General features: G+C 41.2%; 1 protein-coding gene across 2 annotated transcripts in view; it reads right to left on the bottom strand.

Moving 5' to 3' along the window:
* LOC146653097 (3',5'-cyclic-AMP phosphodiesterase 4C-like) overlaps positions 1–23,801 on the bottom strand; it is a 114,501-nt gene extending 90,700 nt beyond the window's left edge. Inside the window, exons 1-3 of one of the 2 annotated variants that reach the window (XM_085383337.1) lie at positions 23,731–23,801; positions 12,513–12,563; positions 4,058–4,260 (exon numbers count right to left, since the gene is read on the bottom strand). In XM_085383337.1, the coding sequence (XP_085239463.1) occupies positions 4,058–4,260; positions 12,513–12,527 (218 nt within the window). In that variant the 5' untranslated portion in view covers positions 12,528–12,563; positions 23,731–23,801. Of the gene's footprint in view, positions 1–4,057; positions 4,261–12,512; positions 12,564–23,617 lie in introns of both variants that reach the window. The other variant, XM_085383336.1, reaches the window with a different exon arrangement.
* Positions 23,802–25,137: the final 1,336 nt, after the last annotated feature.

Here is a 25,137-nt window from a genome sequence, read left to right as displayed (position 1 = left end):
GGCTGAATAATCCAAAACGCCTCTCATGGCATGATCAAAAGGCTTTATGTTTGAGTTTCTTATATGTTAAGAATCAGATTAAGATGAGCAATCAAGGGAGAAGATTATTCAAAAATTGTATGTTACATATTTTTATGAACTTGTAATAAAGAGCAGAATTTTAAGTTTTCTGAGGATACAGCATCAAAGACCCCAGCAATCACCTCTGAAACCCTCCTACATACAAGGAAATGCGTAACAGGTCAGAAACAGCCTGGAACTAAAAAGTCATATGAGCCTTATCTCTGAAATGTTTGCAAGGATACAATTTATGCAGGTTTTTAACAAGTCACTATAGAAAAAAGAAAAAGCTCTTCAACAACACAGACACTGTTGCAGGTCCATTACTGATTCACAGCTCTTATATTTTCTACATGTGAATGAAACATTATCTATAATGACATTACAGGGATGATCAAGGAACTGACCTCTCAGCCCATTGTTCATTCAGTGGGCTAGGTTCAGTTATTGTGCAAATGTACTGTCTATAAGTATCTCCCACTGAAAACATCCAAATGAACTGAATCAACCTTTTCGGATGTTAAATGGAGTTTTTAGGGCATAGAATCTAAAACCCATTTAATATGTTTGCACTGTGTGCTTCAGGGTCTGACAGTCATCACCCGCTCGTGTCAGCAGCATTAAAGGTTTTGGTGGGAAACAACACTGGGGGGGGGGAGGGAAAATGGCCTAACATCATCTCTCAGACAATAACATCTAGCCATCACCGCTCCACTCTGCTCAGCTACATAAACAGGCAGCTGTCAAACTGAGCACTGTTAAGTGTAAAGATTATGACAAGTTACACAGTTTCACTTTAGCTACACAGCTCGTCGAGCTTAATCGACTTTCAGAGAGCTTTGGTTTGCGGGTTCTTCTGAACCTTGACAATTAAAACTATCGTCACGCCATTATTTCATCGTGTAATTAGTCAAAGCAACGCTCCAGTGGGTGTTCTGAACTTTTAGGCTTTTCAAATTGACTCTCATCCCCGAAGCGGTGGAAAACAATTCACTTGCTTTTACTTTAGTGACTCGGGAGATTAAAGAAGGTTACCGTTTCAGCGAGGAGGGCCAGGACATTCGGGGTTGCCTCAGTCCGGGACGGAGCTTCTCCAGGGTCCGGTTGCGGCACAGGTAGCGCTCGGTGTCCGAGTTGAAGCGCTGCTTGATGCGTATGTGAGTTCTGGGCTGCCGCCACAGGTGTTTGGGCGGCTTGGCGAGCCCCGCTCCCTCTCTGCTCAGTGTGGTGCACTCCATTTTTTACTTTTACGTGCTCGCTGGATTTTATTTTATTTTTTGTTTTTTTGTCTGTTTTTGTAAAAAAGCGACTTCTAAGCTACAAACAGTCTCGGAGAACAGCGTAGAGCTCGTCTGCAGGGATTGTGAGGAGGAAGGCACGCGCTTCAGAGAGGCGCGCGCGACGTCATGGTGCGCTGCTGTCCACGAGGCGGAGTGCTGAAACGACTGTGAGCCTCTCAGTCAGTACCAGCTCCCCCCGTCTCTCTCTCTCCATCTCTCTGCTTCCTCCTGCTTCCTCCCCCTCCCTCTCGCCCTCTCAGTTTCTCCCTTCTTTTATCTCTCTCTCTCTCTCTCTCTCCCTCTCTCGCTCTCTCTCTCTCTCTCTCTCTCTCTCTCTCTCTCTCTCTCTCTCGCCATCCTCACCTCTTACTGTGCCTCTCTCGACCAGCTTCCTCCTGCCATCTCCATCTGTTTCCCTGTCTGTCGCTGTCTTGTTTGTCAAACCGCCAATCATCAGCATTACACAACATTGCTTTATCTTTATTGTATTTGCTCTGGTAGAGCAAAACTGCCTGTTCATTATTTGTAATTGATTTTTGGAAAAATCCATCTTTTATCTTTTGTGTCATATAACGGTAAGAGATATTGAGCAGTCAGACAGATTTTTGACATAATGAAGGTAGAGATATGTTTACTGGTCAGAGCAGCACTGATTTAACATATTTCATTAACCCTGTCTCAGGAAATCACAGTGTACAAGCCCTCAAACTAACAAATAAAGGCAAACCAGTGTGTAACTGAAGATAGGAGTGGTTGCATGTTGGTATATAGCCATCATAAGGCCTATAGTTTAATGTGCAGTGCAGCTTCCTATAAGGTTGCAGTGAATTTTATATGTCAGACTTTGTACCCTATCTCATTACCAGCTGGAAGATTGGGTTGCGTTTTATAAATTCGAATAAATTCAGGTTTATAGGTACAACAGGAAAACAACACGGGGCTGGTTCAAATTACTGATGTCACCAAACCCACTTATTTTTATTATGTAGGAAAAATAGGGGCTGTATCATTAGCTAATGAGCTGTTTATCCAAAAAGGATTTTCAGTCTGAAAAAAGCACGATTACGTTACAAAGATCAGCCGTTTTATTTATTTATTTTTTGGTAATTAATGCCTGGACAGCACACACATGTTTGTAGATGTTCAAACATGAAAATGGTCAGCCTTTATGTCTAAAAGGGAGTCAGGGGAGATACAAGTGCACACCCACACCCACATGCATGACCTTTCAGTGGGAGGTTTCTAACTGTTGTTCCAATTACTAGGCTTCTTTTTTTTTAAACACAGGAGATGCCTTTCATTATCACCAGAAACCACAAAACAACAGTCCACATTTCTATTTTTGTCTCAGTGTCACATAGACAGCCTCTGTCTGCTGCTTACGAGCACTGACCTACCAAGACAATCACCAAAACATGACCATGTGACAGGAAAGTGGTACAGACGAACGAGGCAAATGTCTATTTGCTGAGCTTGACTTACATAATTTGTGTTAAGCAGTAACAACAGCTGCTCCAAACCAACAAACAAGACTTCATTTCGTGAACAAGAAAAACATGATTCCTAAAACTTTTAATTAGAATGAAAAAAACGTAACTAAAGTACTATGCAAAAGTCTGGAGTCACTCCTCATTTCTTTATATTTTGCTGGGAAAGTTATGGTGATTTGCTGAAACGTGCAAAGAGAGACATACCGAGTTTGTGCAATTCTAATGAACGCGAAATTCAGTATTCAGTATGTCTGAACTCTCTTTGGCAGCTTTCTTGTCATTTCTTTAAGAAGTCCTCAGGAATAGTTCTCCATGCTGAAGGACATCTTTGAATGTTCACTTCCTTTTGTTTCATTCTCTGTCAACATGATCCCACACTGCTTCAATAATGTTGAGGTCCGAGGTCTGGGCCAGTCCATGACTGTGTGTGTTTTTCTATCCAGGTATGCTTTTACTGCATACACTGGCAGTGTTTTTGGGATCTTTGCCATGCTGAAAAATGACCCGCTGCCAATGACTTGCTTTCCAGATGGTATTGGATGGTGGATCAAAATCTCGCTGTATTTTTCTGTCCTTTAAGATCCCCATCACCACTGACTAAATGCAACACAGACCATGACAGCCTTTCTCTTTGTTTCCCTTCCTTAAAATTGGCCTTTTTTAACTTGTTGGTGCAAAAATGTTATGCCATGCCTGTCGATGTGTTTTCTGTTACCGGCTGGTTGTAACAAGTTCCTAAAGATATAATTTACAGTTTTTCCCAATTTGTCTTTTATGCTTAGACACCAAACATGTTCTTTCCTTGAGTCAGTGTTAAGTGGCTTAACCAGGAAAAAAGCAACTAAACAGGAAAGGACTTAAAATGAATGAAAAAGACCTTCAGAAAGCCTTGAGAGCTGTTGCCCAAGTGCACTTAAAAATGTAAGAAAGTCAGGCTGCTTGGAAGCAAAATAAAATGAAATTATGGGTGTGTTAAAACTTTTGCAGAACAGAGAAAGAAGTTGTCTCAAAATTACTAATCTTATTCTCCATTTCACACAGAGTTCATCATCTGTGTGAATCATCTGTGCATTAAGCTTCATCTGATGAAGCTTAACAGATAAACAAAGCCCCACAGAAAAAGGAAGATCAGCAATTTCCCCTGTTTAACCACATCCACAGTTCACTGAAGGAATTCCTCAGAGGCAAAACAAACAAACATACAAACAAACAGTGTGTGTCACTGACCGGTGCTCATCATGGGTGGCCAGTGCTAGACTGTACAGCTCTTCTAGCCGGGCTAGCGGTAGCATGTGTCCTTGAGATGTTCGCCGGGTATCGAATGAGTGGTCCTGATGGGAGTGTCTCCTCCACAGCGGAGGCAGCAGCAGTGGGCCTGAGAAACGCCGCCGCACCACATAGTTGCCCACTGGTATAGAATCCCGAAAATGCTGCATCCCAAAGGAAAAAGCAAAAACATATTTTTAATGTAATATTATTCTCCAGTCAAGGTGACGTGTGTGGAAACAAGCAGAATACGCACTCATCTGAAAGTTTAATCACTCACAGCCAGTAAAACTAATGCAGCACAACACAAGAGTCCAGAACGCCTCTTTAAAGGATTAAACCATTTTACTTAAGCCATTTGAAAGCTGCTCATAAATCAGTCACAACATTACGGTGTACTGTGCTGCCAAAACATGGACTGCGTGGCCCTTTGAAAGTGTGCAGAAGATGTTAGCAGCAGATACCTTAAGTTCTATCAGCTGAAAGGTAAAGACTGGATAGAGCTGAGCTGCTTTTCCAGATCATCTAAAGCTCAAGAGAATTTGGTGACTAAGTTGAGACTTTTAACTCTTTGTCACGCTCCTCAATCCATTCCTGACCAAAGTGTCAGAGGGTGCATGCTAAAAAGTGTATCAACAGTTCACTGGAAGCCTATGCAGAGGCTACCAAAAATGGTCAAGGATGGGCTTCCAGTGAACTGTTGATGGATGCCTGAGGCGCAGTGATTCACCACTCAGATCTATGCGTTTCTCAAAGATTAACTACAAGAACTGACTGTGCACTTGGTGGATAACAACTCTGAGACCTTAAAAAGTGTCATCATAATCATTTTACTCACTTTTTATATTGTTTTTAATGCTGTAGCTAACTGGAGCACAGCCACCGGAGGCTGCAGTTGTGATTCTGAGTGAAACCACCGAGAGGACTGGCAAGAAATTGGCCCTGCCTAGAAATACTTTGTAACAAGCTGTAAATAGGCCAAAACCAAAAAGTAGCCTTTCCAAACTCTCATCAGACTTTGCTGTATTTTGTGTTTCATGATGATTTGCAAAGATAAAATCAGCATCCTGGGCTTCAGCTGAAAGCATTCACAGAGCTACTTGCAAGTCTACATTTTCCTGGTGATGCTTGCTCTTGCTCATGATAAACCTCCCATAGTGCGTTTGAAATGTACATTTTAAAGCCTTCTGTATACCGCTTTCAATTTGCTTCACAAATGGCCACACAGGGTTCCCGCTGAGTAGCCCCACAGTGAACTCTATGAAATTAGGCAAACAAATCACTCAAAGATTCGTTAATAAAAGGACAGAGACGACACTTTAATAGCCTAAATGTTCTGAAGAATCACCTCATCAGTTACAATTACCATATATTTGCAATACATCACAGTTGATGCATGGACATGTACACAGTTTAGGATGGAAAATAGGATTCATAAGCGTGTACCCGTGACAGACTGAAAGCTGAAATTATTTCACTGTCGCAATTAGAAATAGTTCAATAAATAACTAAAATAAATGTATGTGTATTTTTCCAGGGACACGTGGCATCTGCCCAATCTGCCCCGAGGGTACTGCAGGCACAGCACGAACTCTTTCCAGGTTTCAGACCGAGCATTAATTTGACTTTTTTTCACCATTTAATATCCAATGAGTGGAAAGTGATTAGTCAACAGGCGAGTGGGCAGACAGCAGCTTACTCTGCCTGACAAACAACTACATATGATTGTGAGTCTTCTTTAAACAGTACATAACCAAGTCTCCCCATTAAAAGGTCAAATGAGAATGAGGCACCCTGGGAAATATACATTCTCCAAAAATCCATGTCCATTTCGGTCGCTCTGAGCCTCTGCTGCTGTAATTTGGGCTTCGACTGAGTTCACGAGTGGAGTTCGGTGGGAGCTGATGGATATTGATCTGCCATCCAGCAAGTCTCCTTTCCCTGATCGGTGCTGTCAAGCATCAAACATGACATGACTGTCAGGCCTGCTGCCCACCTTGGGCTACAGCATGCACCTATCGTCGCAGACTGCTTCGCAATACAAACAAATAGCTTCAACCTTTGTATCAGACTGATATGAAACCGATGCATCTCGTACTCAAAATGTACCCCGCATGGCATTAGCTGACCCTGTTGGAAATGTCATTTACCAGGAGTTCAAATCCATGGCTCCTTTTTCACCTGCACACATTTATGAGATTGCAATAGACAGCGGGCGTGAATGTTAAACAGCTGATTTTGGCAGAATACAGAGATTGTAAAGATGTGGGGGATTCTGAAGCTGCCCAACCATCTGACATGTTGTTCAGATCTTGGCAGCTTAAATGTTCCTGACTGTGGACCTGGTGCTGCATCTAAAGTCTGGTTTGTCTCTTTGTGCCTGCTGGCCTGGCGAGTGCAGACCTGGAATTAAAATCAGTTTGTCATTTGCTGTTTAAAAGAGCTGCTGGCTCTTTTAAAACCACAGTTCAGTGGTCAAAAAGGCAAACTTCAAGAACTGCCTCCCTTCCTCTACTGACGCGGGATGTGTGGTAGCGGGCGGACGATTGGATTGGGTACCAAAGAAATACCTCCATGTCAGTTACTCTGTTGTTTCCTAACTTTCTTCGAGCAGCTATAGGAAATCTGTTTCGCACAGGCATCAGAAACAAGTCCCACATTTCTGATAGCATTCGCACACTCAGTGTTGTTCAGACTGTGCCCAGCTGTGTAATATAAAGTCTACTGTGGTTTCGTGTTGACATGTTCAAAAAAGGTGGACTGTAACACGGTTATCTAAGGGCCTCTGAGCACACCACAGAGATTTGGAACATCTACACCTGTATGCAATACTTATTTAACTGCTCGTATTAACCTGGTTGACTAAATGGAGACTTTTGATCAACAAAAACAAAATTTCTCTTTGGTCCCTGCACACAACCATTAGCCAGTTTTATACAAATCTAATATTTTTCTTCTAAAGATGAAATTTTCCCTGACAGCAGTTCTTTTCTGATTTTCCTAAACACATTTTTTGACATGACACACATGTCCCGCAGCCAATCGGAACCGGGGAGGAAGCATCTGGCTCTGTTATCACCTGGCCGATCTCCTGCCACGCCACACACAGGAAGTGAAAATGAGTTGGTGGCGGTAGGCCTCGTGCATGATAAGATGGGATGGTGGGTTCTCAGCAGGCCTCTGCTGCTAAAGAACCAATGAGCTGATTCCCAATGGCGGCACGCTTTCCCTTTAATCAAGGGTACGAATGAACACTTATGACTCACCCGTTCTCTGGAAGTGCTTGTCTGTTCTCGGGAGGACACAGCGAGAATCAAAACCCAAAGCACAACTGCATCTGTGCTCAAGTAGGGCTTTAACACAGCTCAGTGTTAAGTACAGATGGATTTGTAGTGAACAGTAGAACTGATAAATCAACAGTCGTGCATTAAAGCTTCCAGTGTAGAAAAAATTATTGGGCCTAAAACTGCAGTTTGAGTTACATACAGATTTGTTTGTAGCTCAAGCTTATTCATCTTTCAGGGAGATCAGCTAGTTCATATAGTAGTATTCGTTTACTGGTTTAATAGTTTATGATTTACAAATCTGTGATTGATCAATACCAAGCCTGCCACAATGCAAAACTCCCAATATGAATCTGAAACCAGCCTTCCCTCCACTAATCCACACTGAAATATCTTTTTAACTTTTCAATTAGTTGAAATTTTACAGATATTCAAGGTGCTAAGAGGTTAAATCACCTAACCTTTTACTTGTCTACACTTCAATTTATGACTAAACGCTTGGAAAATAATAATATTAGGCATCATATAAAATACAACAATATTATATATCTGTGTGTTTGCACCTTTGTCCATGAAGTCCTCCAAGCCCTTCAGGAACTCAGCAACCAAACTTGGCACACAGGTATATATTAGGACCCTGAAGGTTCTCATCTATATCAGATATTATCATGTCATCACGTTGCTTGGCAACCGCCTAGCAACAGGCAAAAATTACGTTTTATTTAGCCTTAATACACCTACAACGGCATCCTATAACATCTTATCCATAAAAAAATTTATGATTCATGCCTAGCAACCGCCTAGCAACAGGCTAAAATAACCTCCTTTTTAGCATATAAACGGTATATGAATATTTTTACCTGCAAAAATTGCATTGCTTTTCTCAGTTTAACTGAATCCAACAGTGGTCAAACAATACTCTACTATTACTATAATACAGTATGTACTAGAATAAGTTTGGTCACTGTGGGCTGTTATAGAAAACTCAAGATTTTCCACTTCTTCTTCACAATAATTGCCTTCAAAGAGCCACTGAAGACTTCCACTGTACAGTAAGGCCAAGAAGGGAAATGACTCATGTTACGAGTTCAAAATTGGGGATGGAAACAAGAGAAAAAACCACAATAACAACACTGGTCCGGCCGGGTTGAGTCAAACGATGATTTTAATGAACATACGCGTGGGAGATTGACACTGATGCAGACAGCCTCTGATCTCAAAATGGTGGAGCATTGCTCAAACTTTTATAGCGTCTGGTGCCTCCACCTTATCATAAAAAGCCTAAACATTCGCATGCTTTCTCTCACACGGCGTCTAAGCTACGACCTTGGCTCCCTGTTTATCTGCTCCTGCTGAGATGGGGCAGAAAACTCCAGCATATTCTGTTCTCTTCTAATCAGACAAATAAGACAATAACTCTCTGCGAACAGTATTTCTTATAACTCAGCAGTATAATGCATCATAAAACAATGTCATTCATTCACAACAAGTCAGCAGTTTAATGTAATGCAAATCAGTTTAGCTAATGCAATAGTTATCAGCTTCTTCTAATTCAGGAGGAAAATGCAAACTAAACTACATAATAATTCACAATCTTTAATTCGGGGTATAACATGGCATAAAATAACACTACAATCCAACACTCACCACCAGCTAATTTCTTTTTGAAATGGGGATTTTTTTTTTTTTTAGCGCTTTAAGATAATTTGTCTCCCTGCCAATAACAATGATGAAAATTGATAGCTAAAACCAGACTGGTTATACAAACAGCTGCAGGTGATGAGTTGAAATCTGTGAACCTCAATGTGACCCACATAGTGCTGGTTGGAGTAACAAGTGTGCTTTAATGCAACTACCACCCAGCTGCAGTCATGGTAAGCTGACACACTGAGAGGCAGACTTCTAGATCAATGCAGCAAAGATAAAAAAAAAGAGTTTTCTGGTCATTTGCACTTCAAAAAAAAGAGGAACCACTGCATCAGCAAGCATACTGCTGCATTGACATCATCTCACGCATATGGTTGCTCATGAAGTGGTGTTTCACACATATCACAACACGTTATAAATTTGAATCTACCCAGAACATCGAAGTAACATTTTCAGTCTGAGCTGGGACAGCTTGAATTTCTCAGTATTACACTCTGTGCTGTTGTTAAAATGATCCAAGTGGAAAGATCCAAAGAAAGACTGTCTGCAATCTGCTGTGGCTTTTTGAGCAAGTCTTGCTAATAAATTTATTTCCATTGTGATAGTTTTATTTTATTCTGGGTTTATGCTCTTATAATTTGTTTTATAAACTGAAACTACATCTAGGCCCTTCTGTTTCTCTCTGCCTGTCTAGCTTTTGATTAGGCAAATGACTTGATTAGCCTGTTGCATAAATGAGGCAATCAGCATCAACCACAGTCAATCAAAAGCGTGCGTGTCACATGACAGCTCCTTGTAATTTGGCTCTGGACCCCTTCCACCAATCACTTTCCCCCAGATAAACACTGGAATGCTGTTCATAATCCATCTCCTGGTGTTCATAACAAACAAGGGTGTCATTCTTCATCAGGAGGACGCTGTGCATTATTTAGGATCTGGCAGGCTTTGTTTATGGCTTACTGAAGGATGTATATTTGCCACAGTATTTGAACAAATTTAGATGCCCAGGTCAAATAAAGTAAAAAAAAGGTTGTGAAGTGTCAGATAATCTCACATTGGGGGGTTTCATACAGCGAGGCAGGACCTGATATTCAGAATGTGTATTAGCATGTGTTAAGAGTGCTAATTGTATCAGGCCAGACACCTTGCTGCTCTGACCACAGACTAACAAGCATCCGATGCTTAACACCACAGGTATCCCACGATTCACTGGGCTCCCATCTGCTCTACACAGCAAAGCATCTATGCACTGTGCTCTCACATGTGAAACACAGGTACATAAAGAAACACAGCACATGCACATCACATCCTGTTAATAGCACAATGATGTAATCAGAGATAACAAGACACACTGATCCTTCTTGAACTTATGAAAGCAATCACAGCCAATGCTGTTTCTCAAAATGGGAAAATGAATACTGAATCCAACCATCATAACGGTGAGGGGAGGGGAGCTCAGCAAACCTTCCCGTTGTGTGATCTGTGCATCATTGCACTGGCAATGTTCACCTGTACGCTTAATGCCACCTGGAGGTGCAAAGAGCGCGATTAGCATCGCTCCAGAAATAGAGCCAATCAGATATCTCCCCCTCAGACCCCTCTTTGCCTCTGGAGGTGCGTGTATGTCATGATTAACTCTGCAGGCAGATAGAAAAACAGCATGTTTTCATGAAAGCTGAAATTTTCCAGACGTCACTTCAAAAGTTAACTTACATGAAAGCCAGCGGCTACAGCCAGAGGCTGTAAGGTGGTTACATTTCTGAGATTAGTGTTTTGTAGCTTGTTCGTCTGTAATTCAGTCAACTGTAAACAGGATTCAAACATAGAGCAATTTTACTTTTCTAAGCTTAGTGTTAGAAATATTACAGCAAGCTGCACGCAGGGTTAAATAACACTTACACAGGGAGATGCTGCAGTTTGTTTTACAGTAAGATACCATCTGTTAGCTGAAAGCTCTTTGCATAATGAGGTCAAAATCTTACAATTTTAGCAAAAGAAACCCAGTAATTTACTCTTTCGTAAGGATTTAGTGATAGTTGGGAGGAAAAAGGAGGCCAGTAACAGATGTCCACCTCTACCTGTTGGAAAAAGACTTGTTGTTTTTGTTGCTGAGAGTAGTTTTATTCCATGTGCAGCTCTGCAACAACCTGCAGTGCTTTCCGTAACAGATCACAACTAAGCTCTGATTTTGGTGTCTAAGTGTACCTGTGTGCAGTCCAGGACAGAGCACAGGAGTCTGTGCTCAGTTGCTTAATTGAAGGGGTGTTGGTTCAATTCCAAGTTCAAAGTGTACCAAAGTATTCTTGGACAGGATACTGATACTGATGGCAGGAAAGCACAGGGCATAGTGCTGCCCTGCTGGGTGTGTGTGTGTGTATACATGAACACATAGCAAACACCTTAACACTGCTTGTAAAGCTTCAAGTAAAAGGTGCTGTGGCTTTCCTGCGAGCCTGCAGAGGACAACTGCAGAAAGCACATGGTGCATACTGCTGGGATGACCTGAAGTCAACTTTACCTGTCTGAGCCGACACGTTAAGTGTTCTGTTCATTTGAAAGCGTCCAACTTTACCAAAACCCCCTAAAAACAAAAAAACAAACGTTTTCTAACCTCAGGTCTGAGTTACTAAGTAAACTTCATTGTCAGACAGTGAGCACGAGGGTCCGTGCAGGCATCTCTGTGCCTGTTTTTGTGGACACGTGGACACGTCCTTGGACAAATTACATTACAATACACTGACTGCAACAGGATTTACTGCTTAGCTGTCATGTTTCCAGCTTTGTGAACTAACTTCTATTGCTGCAGGTGTCATTTAGACAAAGGTGCAACTAAAGCTTCAAAAAACATACAAAATACCAGTTTTCAACCTTTTTACTCATGTTCTTATTCTTGAGGTGTAAAATTGCTGTGCAATAAAATCCAAACCCAACAGATCGTCCGGATGTTAGGTAGATGAGTAGGTGGAAATATGAAATGTTTCAGTTTCAACTGCTGTGAAGATTTAGTGAGTGTGAAAGTCGGCTTTCAATAATCTCACAGTATTAACGCAACCTCTCTGTGGAGTTTAATTTTCACTGGTGTAACTTTTAAACCTTCCTGTGTGGCTTCAATCCAGTTTAAGAGCTTTTGAAGCAAGCTCACACTTTTTACATTAAGATGTTATCAAAAGCCTTTTTGAAGTGTTTCTCTCTACGCTCAAGAGATTTTAAATGTGCATGCGTTTGTTAGTAGCCCCCCTCTTCAGTGTCTTTATTAACTAACTGTGAACAAAGCCCTGAAGCACAGATAAACCTTTTTACGTCTGCGGGGCAGTCCAAACCAGTCATCATCTGACAGGAAGGTGATGTGTCACACATGCAGCACAGTCACAATGACGTTTGGATATTATACACTTATCGCTAAAGTCAACAAACTTGATAAGGCAAGTAGAAAGGGTGTGTTTGCATTTGTGTGTGTGCACAAAGAAAACGGCCAAATTATTTACCTCAAGCCGAGACATTGATGCTGGTTAAACGTTGCAACAGCCAAACAGTAGCTGGAAGGAAGAAAGAAACAATAGAGAAGAGGTGTTAAAGTGACACTCATCAAACTTGTTATTACATTCAACATAAATCCAAGTTGATCATTAAACTAACTAGTAGCACATTAATAAAAAAAGAGATTTAAAGTATAAAAGCATAAAAAAAATATTATTGAACTTCACACGACTCATTAAGACCACCTGGCATTACCACATACTGATGATCGGTGAGCATGCCAGAGGCATCAAAAGGCCTAATGAGCCTTTCTATCGAGCCAGAAAAGAGCATGATAAAGCACTTTTATTACTTTGATGTGCTGTTTTTTTGTATTATTATTCTTGACTCTCTCTCTCGCAGAGTGTTCAGCCCATGTGGGTTCCAAGGATGCTGCGAGAATAATAAAACCTAGCACAATAAACAGAAAATATTGCACAAACAACAGCAGGGACAAAATGTGCCGTCTCCCCTTCAAAGGCAAATCAAATTAGCAGACGTGGACATTCCTCAGCGCCTCATATAAACTATGATAAATCAAAAAATTGGCAATGGGCTGGGGTGAAGTTTCTAACTGACTCAAAGTGCTTCTCAATATCTCATATTCAGGAATAAATGTTTAGACTCAACACATAAACTTATGGGTGGAATTCAGGCCAACAAATGTTATTTTATTACTGCCAGTTACGCAGTTAAGAGAACGCACTGTGTATTTACAGATGTTTTTCAATTAAATGACTCTCCTGTACTTTTTAAGCCACTGATTCTTTTCCTTTTTTCATGCACTGTGCAGGAGACGACAAAGAGCTTATGTGTTTTTTTTACCTGTAAGATTAAATAGTACATCTAGCAAGTGACACGGGCCTAATCAGCTTTGAAACCACATAAACAGACACCATTGCCCTACTCTTGTGTTTTATTGTTGATGTTGAGATAGGGACAGGAGGAAACAGTGCTGCAATCACGTCAGATGGCATATCAGGCAGATGAGCACTTTAAACTTCGCTTAAAACTTGTAATGATCCAAAACTGCTGCTGAATTTACTTTGTGAAAACACCTCCAGCCATGCGCTTTAATTTTCTGAGGACATACACAACCCAATCAACCAATCACAGGCTAAGAACTCAGAAGTTTGAACCAAGCATCAGACTGCTTTGAGCTAATAGGAAGGCAACAGGAACTTAAATAATCACTTGTTGCAACCGAGGCATGGAAACGAGCATCTCTGAATGCTAAAGCAGCAGAAGACCACACCAGCTGACTGAAGGTTGGGAAATGTTGTCTCCTCTGATTAGTCTCGATTTCTGGTGTGATGTACAGATTGCAGGATCGACATTTGGCGTAAACAAAATATAAGCATGGATCCATCCTCCTTGTGTCAAATGTTCAGGTTGATAGGGATCTGTAAAGAGGGAAAGTTTTTGGTACACTTTGGACTTCTTGAGCACTGTTTAAACTTGGCAGCCTACATGGGTATTGTTGCTGTCCATCTCTTTATGACAGTGTAACCATCGTCTAATAGCTGCTTTCAGCTGGATAACACACCGTGTCACAAAGCTCAGACTATCTGAAACTGGTTTATTGAACGTGATGATAAGTTCACTGTACTGAAATGGCCTCCACAGTCACAAGAACTCATTCCAACAGAGCACCTTTGGGATGCGGTGGAACAGGAGATTCACATCATGGATTTGCAGCTGGCAAATCAGCAGCACAACTCCCTGAAGAACGTATTTGGCACCTTGATGAATCTATGCAGGGGGTCTGTTTTTGACTACTAAGAAGGTTGTGGTCAGTATTGGCCCAGTATAGTGGCTAGTGAGTGTAGGTCAAGTTTCCGAAGCCCCGAGTCTTTACACTCCCCATAACTTAGCACCGCATAAATGGCATTCACTCTCTGGAGCCTCTTTCAAACCTCCAGTTTGTAGTGCAGTCTGGGCGTTAAAGATGAAATCAGAAATCTCCTGATTAAACTCTGCTCCTCCATCACTGTAAAATTATCTCTTCCTGAGCCCATAAGACGGATAAGTGTTCCTCGTAATGTGTAAAATTGGTAAAATCATCACCTCAGCAGAGGATCCTGCTGCCTTTTCAAAGTCGCACGCTGCACAAGCCATCTCGTCCTCGAGCAGCATTTGACTGGATTAGACTTCATCGGATTATTACTCTTTGCCGCTCGGCTTTGCCATTACGCCTGTCAGTTACAAGCTGCAGTAGCTCAGGGGGACAAGATGTAGAGAGCTGGACAGGAAAACTGTGCTTCAAGCATCAGTTTGAGTTGTTGTAATTCCTGCTGTTAGTCGGTTTGAGAGAAAGAATATCATGGATTATTAAACTTCCCTCCGGGCCATAATAGAAAATTCAATCTACCGCTCGGCTTCATGTTTGTCCAGACAATATGTGTAGAAACTGTCAGTACCAATGTTTAGTAGCACCTAGCTTCCTAAAAAGTGGGGCTGGCACACGCGGACACCCAGGATCTAATAACAACACTTTTCCCCCCTGATGTCAGAACCAATCAATACCAAAGATTTTGAATATTTCCTTCCTCTGTGTTGCTAACTCTGCCCATCAGTCTAACTTTTGTCCTATTTTCTGCTGACTGTAAGATCCAGAAAGTGCAGGTCTACATATAATTTAAACACTGTGTTTCACGAACATGGACTGGCTTTCATCAAAGAGCTTCACATGTTTATCTATATATTGTAGTATTGCACCATATATAAATGTACACACACACACACACACACACACACACACACACACACACACACACACACACACACACACACACACACACACACACACACACACATATATATATTACTCTTTTGAGTTGAACTAAGTAAATGTGTGTTGCTACCCTATTTGCCCTGAACATTGTCATTTTTTATTTTAAGTGTTATAAAGTAAAAATTGACTCATTGCCTTTGCTGAGTATGACAGTAAATTCTGGTTTATCTCTGCAGGTAAATGTGACTAATTTATGATTAAACTGGAGCCACAACTATTGTTTCTTCTGTGCTCTTTGTTTCACTGACACCAGAGTTTTCTCTGTTTCAAGTTTGTACATTTCCGTTTCAGTTTGCCACATAACTGAAAACCTTCCTGTGCTGATTTCATAGAATTATAAAACTGATCAGTGCACATGTGCACTACAATTCTGGCTTAAAGACTATGTATTTGCAAATTTTAGCCTTGCCAAACTTTAAGCATGCATTGCAATTTTTGTTTTCTTGTACTTTTCCAGCCTCTTGCATGCCCACATTTGGGAAGTCAGTCTGAGCTGCTTTTCAGATTGTTTCAGATTATTTCTATGATTTTCCCCCAAACTGACAATCTAACATTGGTACTCACTTCACACTGTAACTGGCCAGGTGTGTGTAGGTGAGAGGCGACAGAGATTGAGCTCAATCTTCTTGCGGCTCATTTTAGGTGACTGTTCCTGCAGCATTTCAGATGAACACAGTGCAACATTTTCTTAACAGCGTGTTTAACTGGGGTCACAGTGGGAATAGAGCTTACACTGGCTGATAGGAACACTGGGACTGATTCACACCCACATACTCACATCACAAGGGAACCTAGCATGCACGTCATTGGACTGCTACAGGTTGCTGGAGAAAGCTCACATGAACAAAGGGAGACTGTGAAGACACTATGGCTCAAACCCAGAACCCAACAACTGCTCCGTTAAGCAACACACTTACTTCACACATTTACTAAACTTCAGTACGAGCTCTTTGCACCTTAGAGTCTTGTCACATTTTGCACCCCACCCAACAATTTCTTTTGCATTCTAATATCTGAAGTAGTTAGTACATACTCCTATTGTGTGCATTTATATTAATATTTACATAGAGATGTATAGATTACATATGCACTGAAAATTTAGTATATTCTATATTCTATTTCTGTACCACAGAAATTCCTGATTTGTGTACAAACTTGCCAATAAAAATGATTCTGATTATTTTTATGTTACTTTTAGATTTCTATATCCAAGATGGTCTACTTTTACCAGGGGTGGAGGAAAAAAAAGTCGAGACAACATACTTTTCAAATATTGTGTGTGGTGAGCCTGGTTCTGCTGGAAGTTTCTTCCCATTAAAGGGAGTTTTTTCTCCCCACTGTCGCCAAAGTGCTTGCTCATAGGGGGTCATATGATTGTTGGGTTTTTCACTCTATGTATTATTGTAGGGTCTACCTTACAATATAAAGCACCTTGAGGCGACTGTTGCTGCGATTTGGAGCTGTATAAATAAAATAAATTGAATTGAATTGAAAATATTGTATTGATGCAGGGACGCCAAATGTTGTTACTTTATTACAGTTTTTCTCAGTCGCTTTGGTGCGTTTCTCAGATCAGAATTGAAATTCTCATAACTATTAGTTCAACCTCCACAACACTCAGTCATTTGTGCACATCATAGTAGCAATTTCTCCTCTCTCTGAACAAACTGCAAATGATTTTGGACATGAATCAGTTGCTTCCATACATTTCCCTGCTGCTTTCTGACATTTCCATTTGCTTATGTCATGTCAGTCAAAAGTAATCATACCTATGGATGCTGAATAGTCGTTCCCAATAAAACTAATAGTCATACATCCATTGCTTAAGTCATCACACACAAAATTGTTGAATTAGTTATCACATGCCAAATATTGGCCATCTGTCAAGCAAATCCTATACCTTTCTGTATCATTTTTCCTGGAAATGTCTCCAAAATTGAACAACTGATCTCAGGTGAATTACAGCTGTCACTCATGAGGAGGCTCTACCAAATTGGTGATTTTATGTTTACATGTATTCTACAGTGAACAAGTGACTGTAGCATATTTTTCTTTTGCACAATTCTGTAGGATTACAAACACTTCTACACAATGGAAATGTGAAACGTACGTATTCAGTGTCTCAGTTACTCCCATGACTCCCATAACATCTACAGTGACTTTACTGCACATTTCAGATGGCTGTACAGGTAGGCCATAGTGCTGTCGTCAGCATTTTCAGGTGTCACCAATTGTTTTTGCAATGGGAAACACTGAAATTATAAACTGTCATAGTGGAAACATGACAATGCCATTTAACTATCTTGTTCATAAAGATGGTGTCAAGACTTTTCATTTTGATGGCACTGACAGTTTCATTGACATGGATACTTGCTTTTGAGGTATGGATAATCAATTCTGTGCATGTGACGTGCTTTTGCAGGCTATCCACTAGGTTTTGCGGTTTGCACTAATTGTTTTGGGAAATGCACTAACTGCTGTGCAAATGTTAATGGTGTTCTGAGAAACGCACCAAAGCGACTGAGAAAAACTGTAAATAAATGAAAGTACTCTGGGAATAGTACTCATCTCATGCATAATGTTAGCGGAGCAGACTTACATTAAACTGACTCAATTGAAAAACCATCCATCCAACACTGGACACACTTAGCTTGACAGAGCTGCCAAGCTAATGGCTCAGTCACGCTCGTAAAAATAGGACAGCACCCTCCCTGCAGCTATAAACTCTATCTTATATCAAGATTTATGGCAGGTTTTAGTGACAGTGTTGGTACTCTTGACAAGCTCAACAACAATTTTGCAAGAACAAAAGGAAAATGACGATAGATAGATAGATAGATAGATAGATAGATAGATAGATAGATAGATAGATAGATAGATAGATAGATAGATAGATAGATAGATAGATAGATAGATAGATAGATAGATAGATAGATAGATAGATAGATAGATAGATAGATAGATAGATAGATAGATAGATAGATAGATAGTGTTATTGCAATACTGCAATACTCTGCATACTGCAAAAAGTAAAAAAAATTGGGACTAAAGTACTGTGACAATATTGTGTCATGGGGTGCCTTTAATTTTTCCATCATCTCCCATTGCAGCTATTCAAGACACATGCCAACTTCCCATTTCCAGCAATGTCAGACAAAATGCTCCACCAGCGTGTTCCTTTTTAGCCCAACCTGGACCTTTGCTTCAGTGAACAGCTCTCCTGTCCACAAGGCACTGTCCTTTCTTTCCTCAGATGTGTATGCACCTTTAGCAATCCTATAAAACATGCATACACATCTGAGGTTTCTGAGCCAGAGACGTGGAATTAGTTATTAGACTGAGCAGCATTACAAAGGCAGCCGTGCTTACGTGCACACTCTGATAGATGAAAGTGATGGGAATGTACAGAATGAGAAAAACAAACTGTGCTCAGCATATTAATCATTAATCTGAACAGGAAACTCTTCTAAGACACACATGTACTATCAGAGTTTGTGGGTTTTGCACAGACAATAGTATGATAGTTTCACTTTAAACTCAATTAAAAAGGTGAAAGTGCATGATGTCTAAAGTTTCAGTGATGCTGGCTTTTCTGTTTGTTAGACAGGAGTAATTCTGTGAAGTGTGCTGTGTGTAAAGCTACAAGTAATAAAGCAGCAGGTATGACTGTTAACAAAAACACAAAATGTAGGTGTATTCAGTTTAGCGGTTTATGAGAAAGCACAACTACACTGATGTGAGTGAAACTCAGACCTATCCCTATCTGTTCTGATACATCCATTATTTTCTACTTATCCACAGTCATGCTGCAGGGAAATCCAGAGATCTCTCTCCCCACCACACCTTCCACTTCCCCCCGAGGGAGGCCAGATGAGAAATATAACCACTACAAAGCATTCTGGTTCTACCCCAGGGTCTCTTCTCAGAGTGCCAGGAACACCTCCAAAAACAGGCAACCAGGAATCATCCCATCCAGATGCCGGAAAAAGCTCAACTTAGAAAGCCGGAATGAAATGGAGCTGGTTGACCATGCCTGGAGCCAGGCCTCTCTCCCAGAAAGACACCACCCACAGGGGCAGGCACTGGGGTCATTAGCAACATGAGCAAGGCAGTAGGGGTCTGGGCATGTGGACTAGTTCTGGGGATGTGATCTTCGTTTTGATGTACACCAGAACTTGTTTATGGGCCTTTTTCACACATCACACTAAGAAAGGTTGAATCCCATTTAACCGCATCAGTTTTAGGGTGCTGATATGACCGAAGCCACCTCGTTACTGAATAAAACATAGCCACTATTACCAGAAATAAGATGGCCCGATCAAACTGAGCTGCGTAGTCCATGTAGCACACCTCATTACCCTCAAACAATAGACCAAACACGACTTCTCAATTTGAGCTGCAAATTTTCCCTGTGACGTGTGCGCCCGCTAAATCCACCCCTTCGTCATCCCTGCATCCACCTGCTGTATCTGAGGGTATTTTTTACACCATCATAACCACAAATATGATAGATGAGGAAAGTGTGGAGATCCAGTTAAAATTTCTATAGAGGGGAAGCCATCATCCAGAGATAGCACAACACAATAAAGTGAGCGTGTGCGTGTCGTTAGGGCACATCTCAAGGTTTAAAAGGCAGCAGTTTGCAATGAAAATGCATCTTGGAAGAGATCGTTAAATGCCCCCCCCCCCCCCCCCCCCCAACCCCACCTCCAATGTATAGATTCCTATACAGTCAATATATTTTTTTAATTGCACCGATGATTCAACCAAGAGCGCTGCAGAGGTGCCTCTGTGTGAGTCATGAAGTCCTACCTACTGGAAAAAGGAAAATGAATGGGAGTTTTATGCTCAGAATAGCTGCTTCCACTTTACAACTGCATGACAAATGAAGATGTGTGCTGTGAAAAAGGCCTGCTATTGAGAACCATTGAAGATAGACGCTGTGACAGAAGGATTCTCATCTCAAGTTGTAACACCAAGTGGATCTTTCCAAATTTTTTAATCTTTGGAGAGCTCACTGTGATGCTGCAGTCTTTATTTGCTTTTGCCTATAAGGTAAAAAGGACCTTCTTGAGACCTGAAAACCCTCTGTCCTTTGAAGCGCACCCCAACAGGAGGGTTTTTCTTCTTCTTTTTTTGATGTTCTGGTTTCAAGATGCTTTTTGGTAGAGTGCAGAAACAATTCTTCAAAGGTCTGTCTATTTGTGGCAATCTGTCGCTTCTTGAAATAATGTCAGGTGGCTTTTTTACTTGACAGGAGATGACTTTCAGCTCAGAGGATGATGGGTTTCTCAGGCACAAATCTCTTGTGAATCCTTACTTGGGAACACCCTGACCCCAAGTAAGGTGTAAGCTACCAACTTTCTAAAAAGCAGGGCTCCCTGACAAAACTACTTAATAGAACCACGAATAGCATTTTAGTTATGTGTGCAATTGTCTGCAATGGCTATTTAGAATGTGTGCTGGAAGATGGGTCTGTTTATAAGCATAGCTGGCAGAATATCAGAGCCCTAATGACTATTTAATAAGTGCTTCATTAAATGCAGGCGTGGTAGAAAGGTTAAACCACTTAAAGACGCTGAAAAGTGATTCCAGACCTTTGCATCGGTGCACTCCACTGAGTTGATGGTCCAGGATTGCCACATAAAATTGGACCGAAACCACACATGGCTAACCCAATGGAAGCTGGGTGACGGCCGACGATTACCCGTCACTATTTTTGTCAAACTGTGGGGTTTGGCCAAGGAGTAAGGTGATCATCTTTCTCTGCAAACATCAGTTAGACTGGAAGCGACGCCACACTTAAGGTAGAAGTGCAACAAGTTGCAACTTCTGTCTGCTATCAGGCAAAGTGAGCATAACAAGATCGAGTGTTACGCTTTTTACCCAGTGCAATCATGCATAAAAATATTGCGCACATTTCTCCGTTCGCTTAAGTAAACCCAGCATCAACAGCTCTCATTTTACACTACTTTGCGACCCAGCCTTGCAAAAGATCGCACGTTGCACGTTAGTTGAACTCCCCACTCTTGTACAGCACAGCATGTAATGATTAACTATAAGAGCGGCGGCACCTTCTTATACATCCTCCAATCTTGCTACCATAAAGTGAACACCCAAGGCGTCTTCTGATGCTGGTATTTGTGGTGACGCACAGCAGATAGCAGACAGGCTTCTTTCAATCTAGGCTGATAAGACTTAGAAAAAGTCTGCGCAACAATCATGCATGACTTACAAACGGCGCTATATCCCAAATCAAGTGGTTGATCTAAAATGATTGAAAAATGACGCAAATAGATCCTCGCAATAAATGCGACATAGGTCAGAATCAAGTCATGACCGACGTAATTTGTAAGAATAGTAATTACATGAAAGAAACGCTGCTGATAAAATTAAGACTGTAAATTAGTCAGATGTCAATAAATGGCACGGTGACTTTTTCTCTCTCCAAAGCCTCCCCTTCTTCTTCTCACCATTGTCAATTCTAATAAAGTGACAAGACAAATCTCATTTTTCTGTCAAACAGAGTGAGTCATACAGTTTCAGGCACAAGCTTTGTGATTCTGCTCAGATGAGGAGAGCAGGACGCAGGAGGATTAGCAGTGTGGCAGGCTGCCATCTAATGGATGCAGAGAGAACGGTCTCCCTCGGGTGGCTGTGCCTCCAGTCGTACAGCCCCCTAACTTTAGGGTCCGTGATTCAGGAGTCCTTAGGCAAGACGCTGAACTCCAAGCTGCTCTGGATGACTCCAGGTGGCACGGATCATTCTGCATTTTCTTCCTTGTTTATCTTTGTTTCTCAAACTGATGACACTGCAGGATTTCAAAAGTTTCCCATGGCAAAAAAACGGGTCTGACCGAACAAGAAGAAAACTGCAGAATTATGTAACCCGTTTGTGTGAATGAAAGCTCTGGGACAGAGAAAAACTCTCTCACATGTCACACTGGGGAGACCTTATCACTCCTGTTAATGGGTTGATGGAGGGAGGCTGAGAGAATCACTGCTGACCCACCAAAAACTCACCCCATCTCAAACATTCTCACAGAAATGGGGAAAAATGGAAGCGCACACGCCTTTATTATTAAAAATCGGTTTTGTAAAGGTAGAGCATTTGTTTTAGGGAGTTTAAAAGGGAAACATAAAACATACTCCAGTAGAGTTAAACCCGGGAAACATGAGTTTCTCTAAAAACTCAGATATTTAGAAAAGTAATTTCTGATCTGTCATTCCTAATCGGTAACAGCTGTATGTATCTGTATGAGCATTTTCTATAACAATAACCCCAGTCTGTTTCAGGAATGTAATTATATTAGTACTTACAGGAAGGCAAATGCTGCAAAGTGGTAAACAAAGTACAAGCAATACAGCAGAGAAATAACAAATCACCCACATTTGCAAGATCCAATTAGAAGCTTAAGGCAAAGACAAGTGTGCATGCTGAGACATGAAGATGTCGAGACCGCTTTCTTTGTAACTCGTGGCTTGGAAACTATGCGTTTGTTTGTGAGAAAACAAGTCAGAAAGAAAAGGGAGATAACGACAAGGTGATGATCAGGCGAGATAGTATTTCAGCTGTTGCTGTCAGTTTTTTGGGTGAAAGCAAGAGAGACAGAAAGAAGGAAAGGAAGATCTGTGTGAAAATGAGGAAGACGCTCTGAGTGTCTGTGCGGGGGTCACACAGAGAGAGTGAAGGAAGCAGATATGGAGGAAGGAAGGAGATAGAAGTAGAAGGAGGGAACATTCCTTGTGGCTTTGCTGGGGAAGATGAATTATTCAGAAAGTTTAACGCACACAGTTGAAACTACCCCTCGAACTGCTTAATAAATCCTGCCGTTCAAAGTATTATTGACATGTAATAGAGCAGAACTATACCACTACAACAGAATCTTGTCATGATTACAAGGAAGAACATCCATGGAAACATTTATGGAGTAGACGGTTTTTTATGTTTGATTTTGTTTGTTTGCTTTTTTTTTTACACAATGACTATTATTAGAAGTAGGTGAGTGTGTTATATATGATCAGATGTGACGTTACTTTCTTTATGATCGCTCTGAAATCAATGCTGAGTATCTGGGCAGGGTTCTGATCGCCACCGCAAGAGTGTGAAAAGGAAACTGGTGCTCTTCTAAATGTCCTCTCTCATGAGAAAACTGTCAGCGCTGAAGTCTTTAACGTCGGGTTACTCCGTTAAAAAGCTGTTTAGGAGTTACCCATCTGAGCGCATCTGAGGTGCAGGTTACAGTTAGTCTGGAAGTTAAAGTCTTATTTCACACTCACCGCAGCGACCCGCCGTCTTGTCTCGTCTGCCTTTACAGTGAAGTACTGCTCGAACTTGCTCAGGTAACACTACTGCATTTATCCATTTTTATTGCTGCAAATTAGTCACTTACTTTTAGACTTCAAACTCTGCTGCATGCAGAGGTCCGTGCCCTTCCGTCACTGCGACGTCAGCCAGCGGATCACATGGCAGGAAGCGAAGCCGCGAGACGTAAACAAGCTCACTACGCCGGCCACGAGGTCTGTGGCAGGCCAGCTTCACGCCCGGTGCAGCTGAGTGCACCTGGCTGCTGAAGCGCCTTTGTACCTTTTTACTATTCGATTGATCTGGCACGTACACCTGATTCCGTTTGTTTTGTTTATCTGTCATTTATTTAGGTCACTTAAACTTATCGGCGGTGATATGGTTCTGTTTTTTCCTCCACGTTTTTGGTTAAAATTACGTTTTATGGACTGTCAGTCTGCGCTCACCTTGCTAGTACTGGATAAGACTATCTTTTGCATTAACACGTGTTCATAATTCACTTAATACGTGGCATAGATTTATTTAGATTTATGAATATTTAATAATGTGATGGAGTCATTCCTGTGAGATTTTTGGTCCGTATTGACACGAGAGCGTCACACACGGTTGCTGCAGAACTGTCGGCTGCACGATCGAACCCTGTAGATGACTGCGTGGGAAAATCCCTGCAGATCAGCAGTTTCTGAAATACTGGGACCAGCCCATCTGACACCACCAACCATGTTCAAAGTCACTTAAATCACTTCTCTTTTTTTTTCTTTTTTTTTTTTACCTCATTCTTATGCTTAGTTTGAACTTCTGCAGGTTGTCATGAGCATGTACACATGCTTAAATGTTGCTGCCATGTGATTGGCTAAATAGATATTTGTGGGGTACCTTACAAAGTGGCCAGTGAGTGTATGCTACAGACCATCAGCCATCGTTGTGAATTTGTCTATGTTTGAGTCCGGTATTGAAAAAAAGTGGAAGATTTTACAAGAAAAAGAACAAAGTTTTAAATACTTGTTTGCGTTAAGACTACTAAGTTTGTTTTGCGTTCCTTTTGAGTAATGATTGTGCCCGTTCTCAGAATATTAGAGGAAATTTATTTTCACAAAGTAACTTCATCAGCAGATTTGGATCATTATAACAAAAGATCAAAGTTTAAGAGATGCTCAAATAGTTCTTTCCCTGATATGCCATCTGACCTGATTGCAGTGCTTCTTTCCCTGTACTTATCTCAGCATTAACAATAAAACAAGAGCAGTGCAGTGGTATCTGAGGAATTTTACGAGATCGATCTTTTAGCCAGTCCTAATTTGCCCTGTTTGTTTCCTTGCACGAGTTGCACACATAGTCTTTTTTCACTGAGTGTGTCTTTCTCTCTGGAATTTAAACCTCTCTTTTACTTTCCACTGTCAGCTTGTGCAACTCTTTAGATCCAAAAAAGTTCAGTTACACTCATAAAAGGTCTTGTGCTTTAACCAAACAAGGCTTTCATGTTAATGCCTCACAT

The sequence above is a fragment of the Rhamphochromis longiceps genome, linkage group LG15 (genome assembly GCF_057381845.1).
Source record: "Rhamphochromis longiceps isolate RC_006_pf linkage group LG15, R_longiceps_female_GT1.1, whole genome shotgun sequence".
NCBI lineage: Eukaryota > Metazoa > Chordata > Actinopteri > Cichliformes > Cichlidae > Rhamphochromis > Rhamphochromis longiceps.
This window is presented reverse-complemented; position numbering and strand designations above follow the sequence as displayed.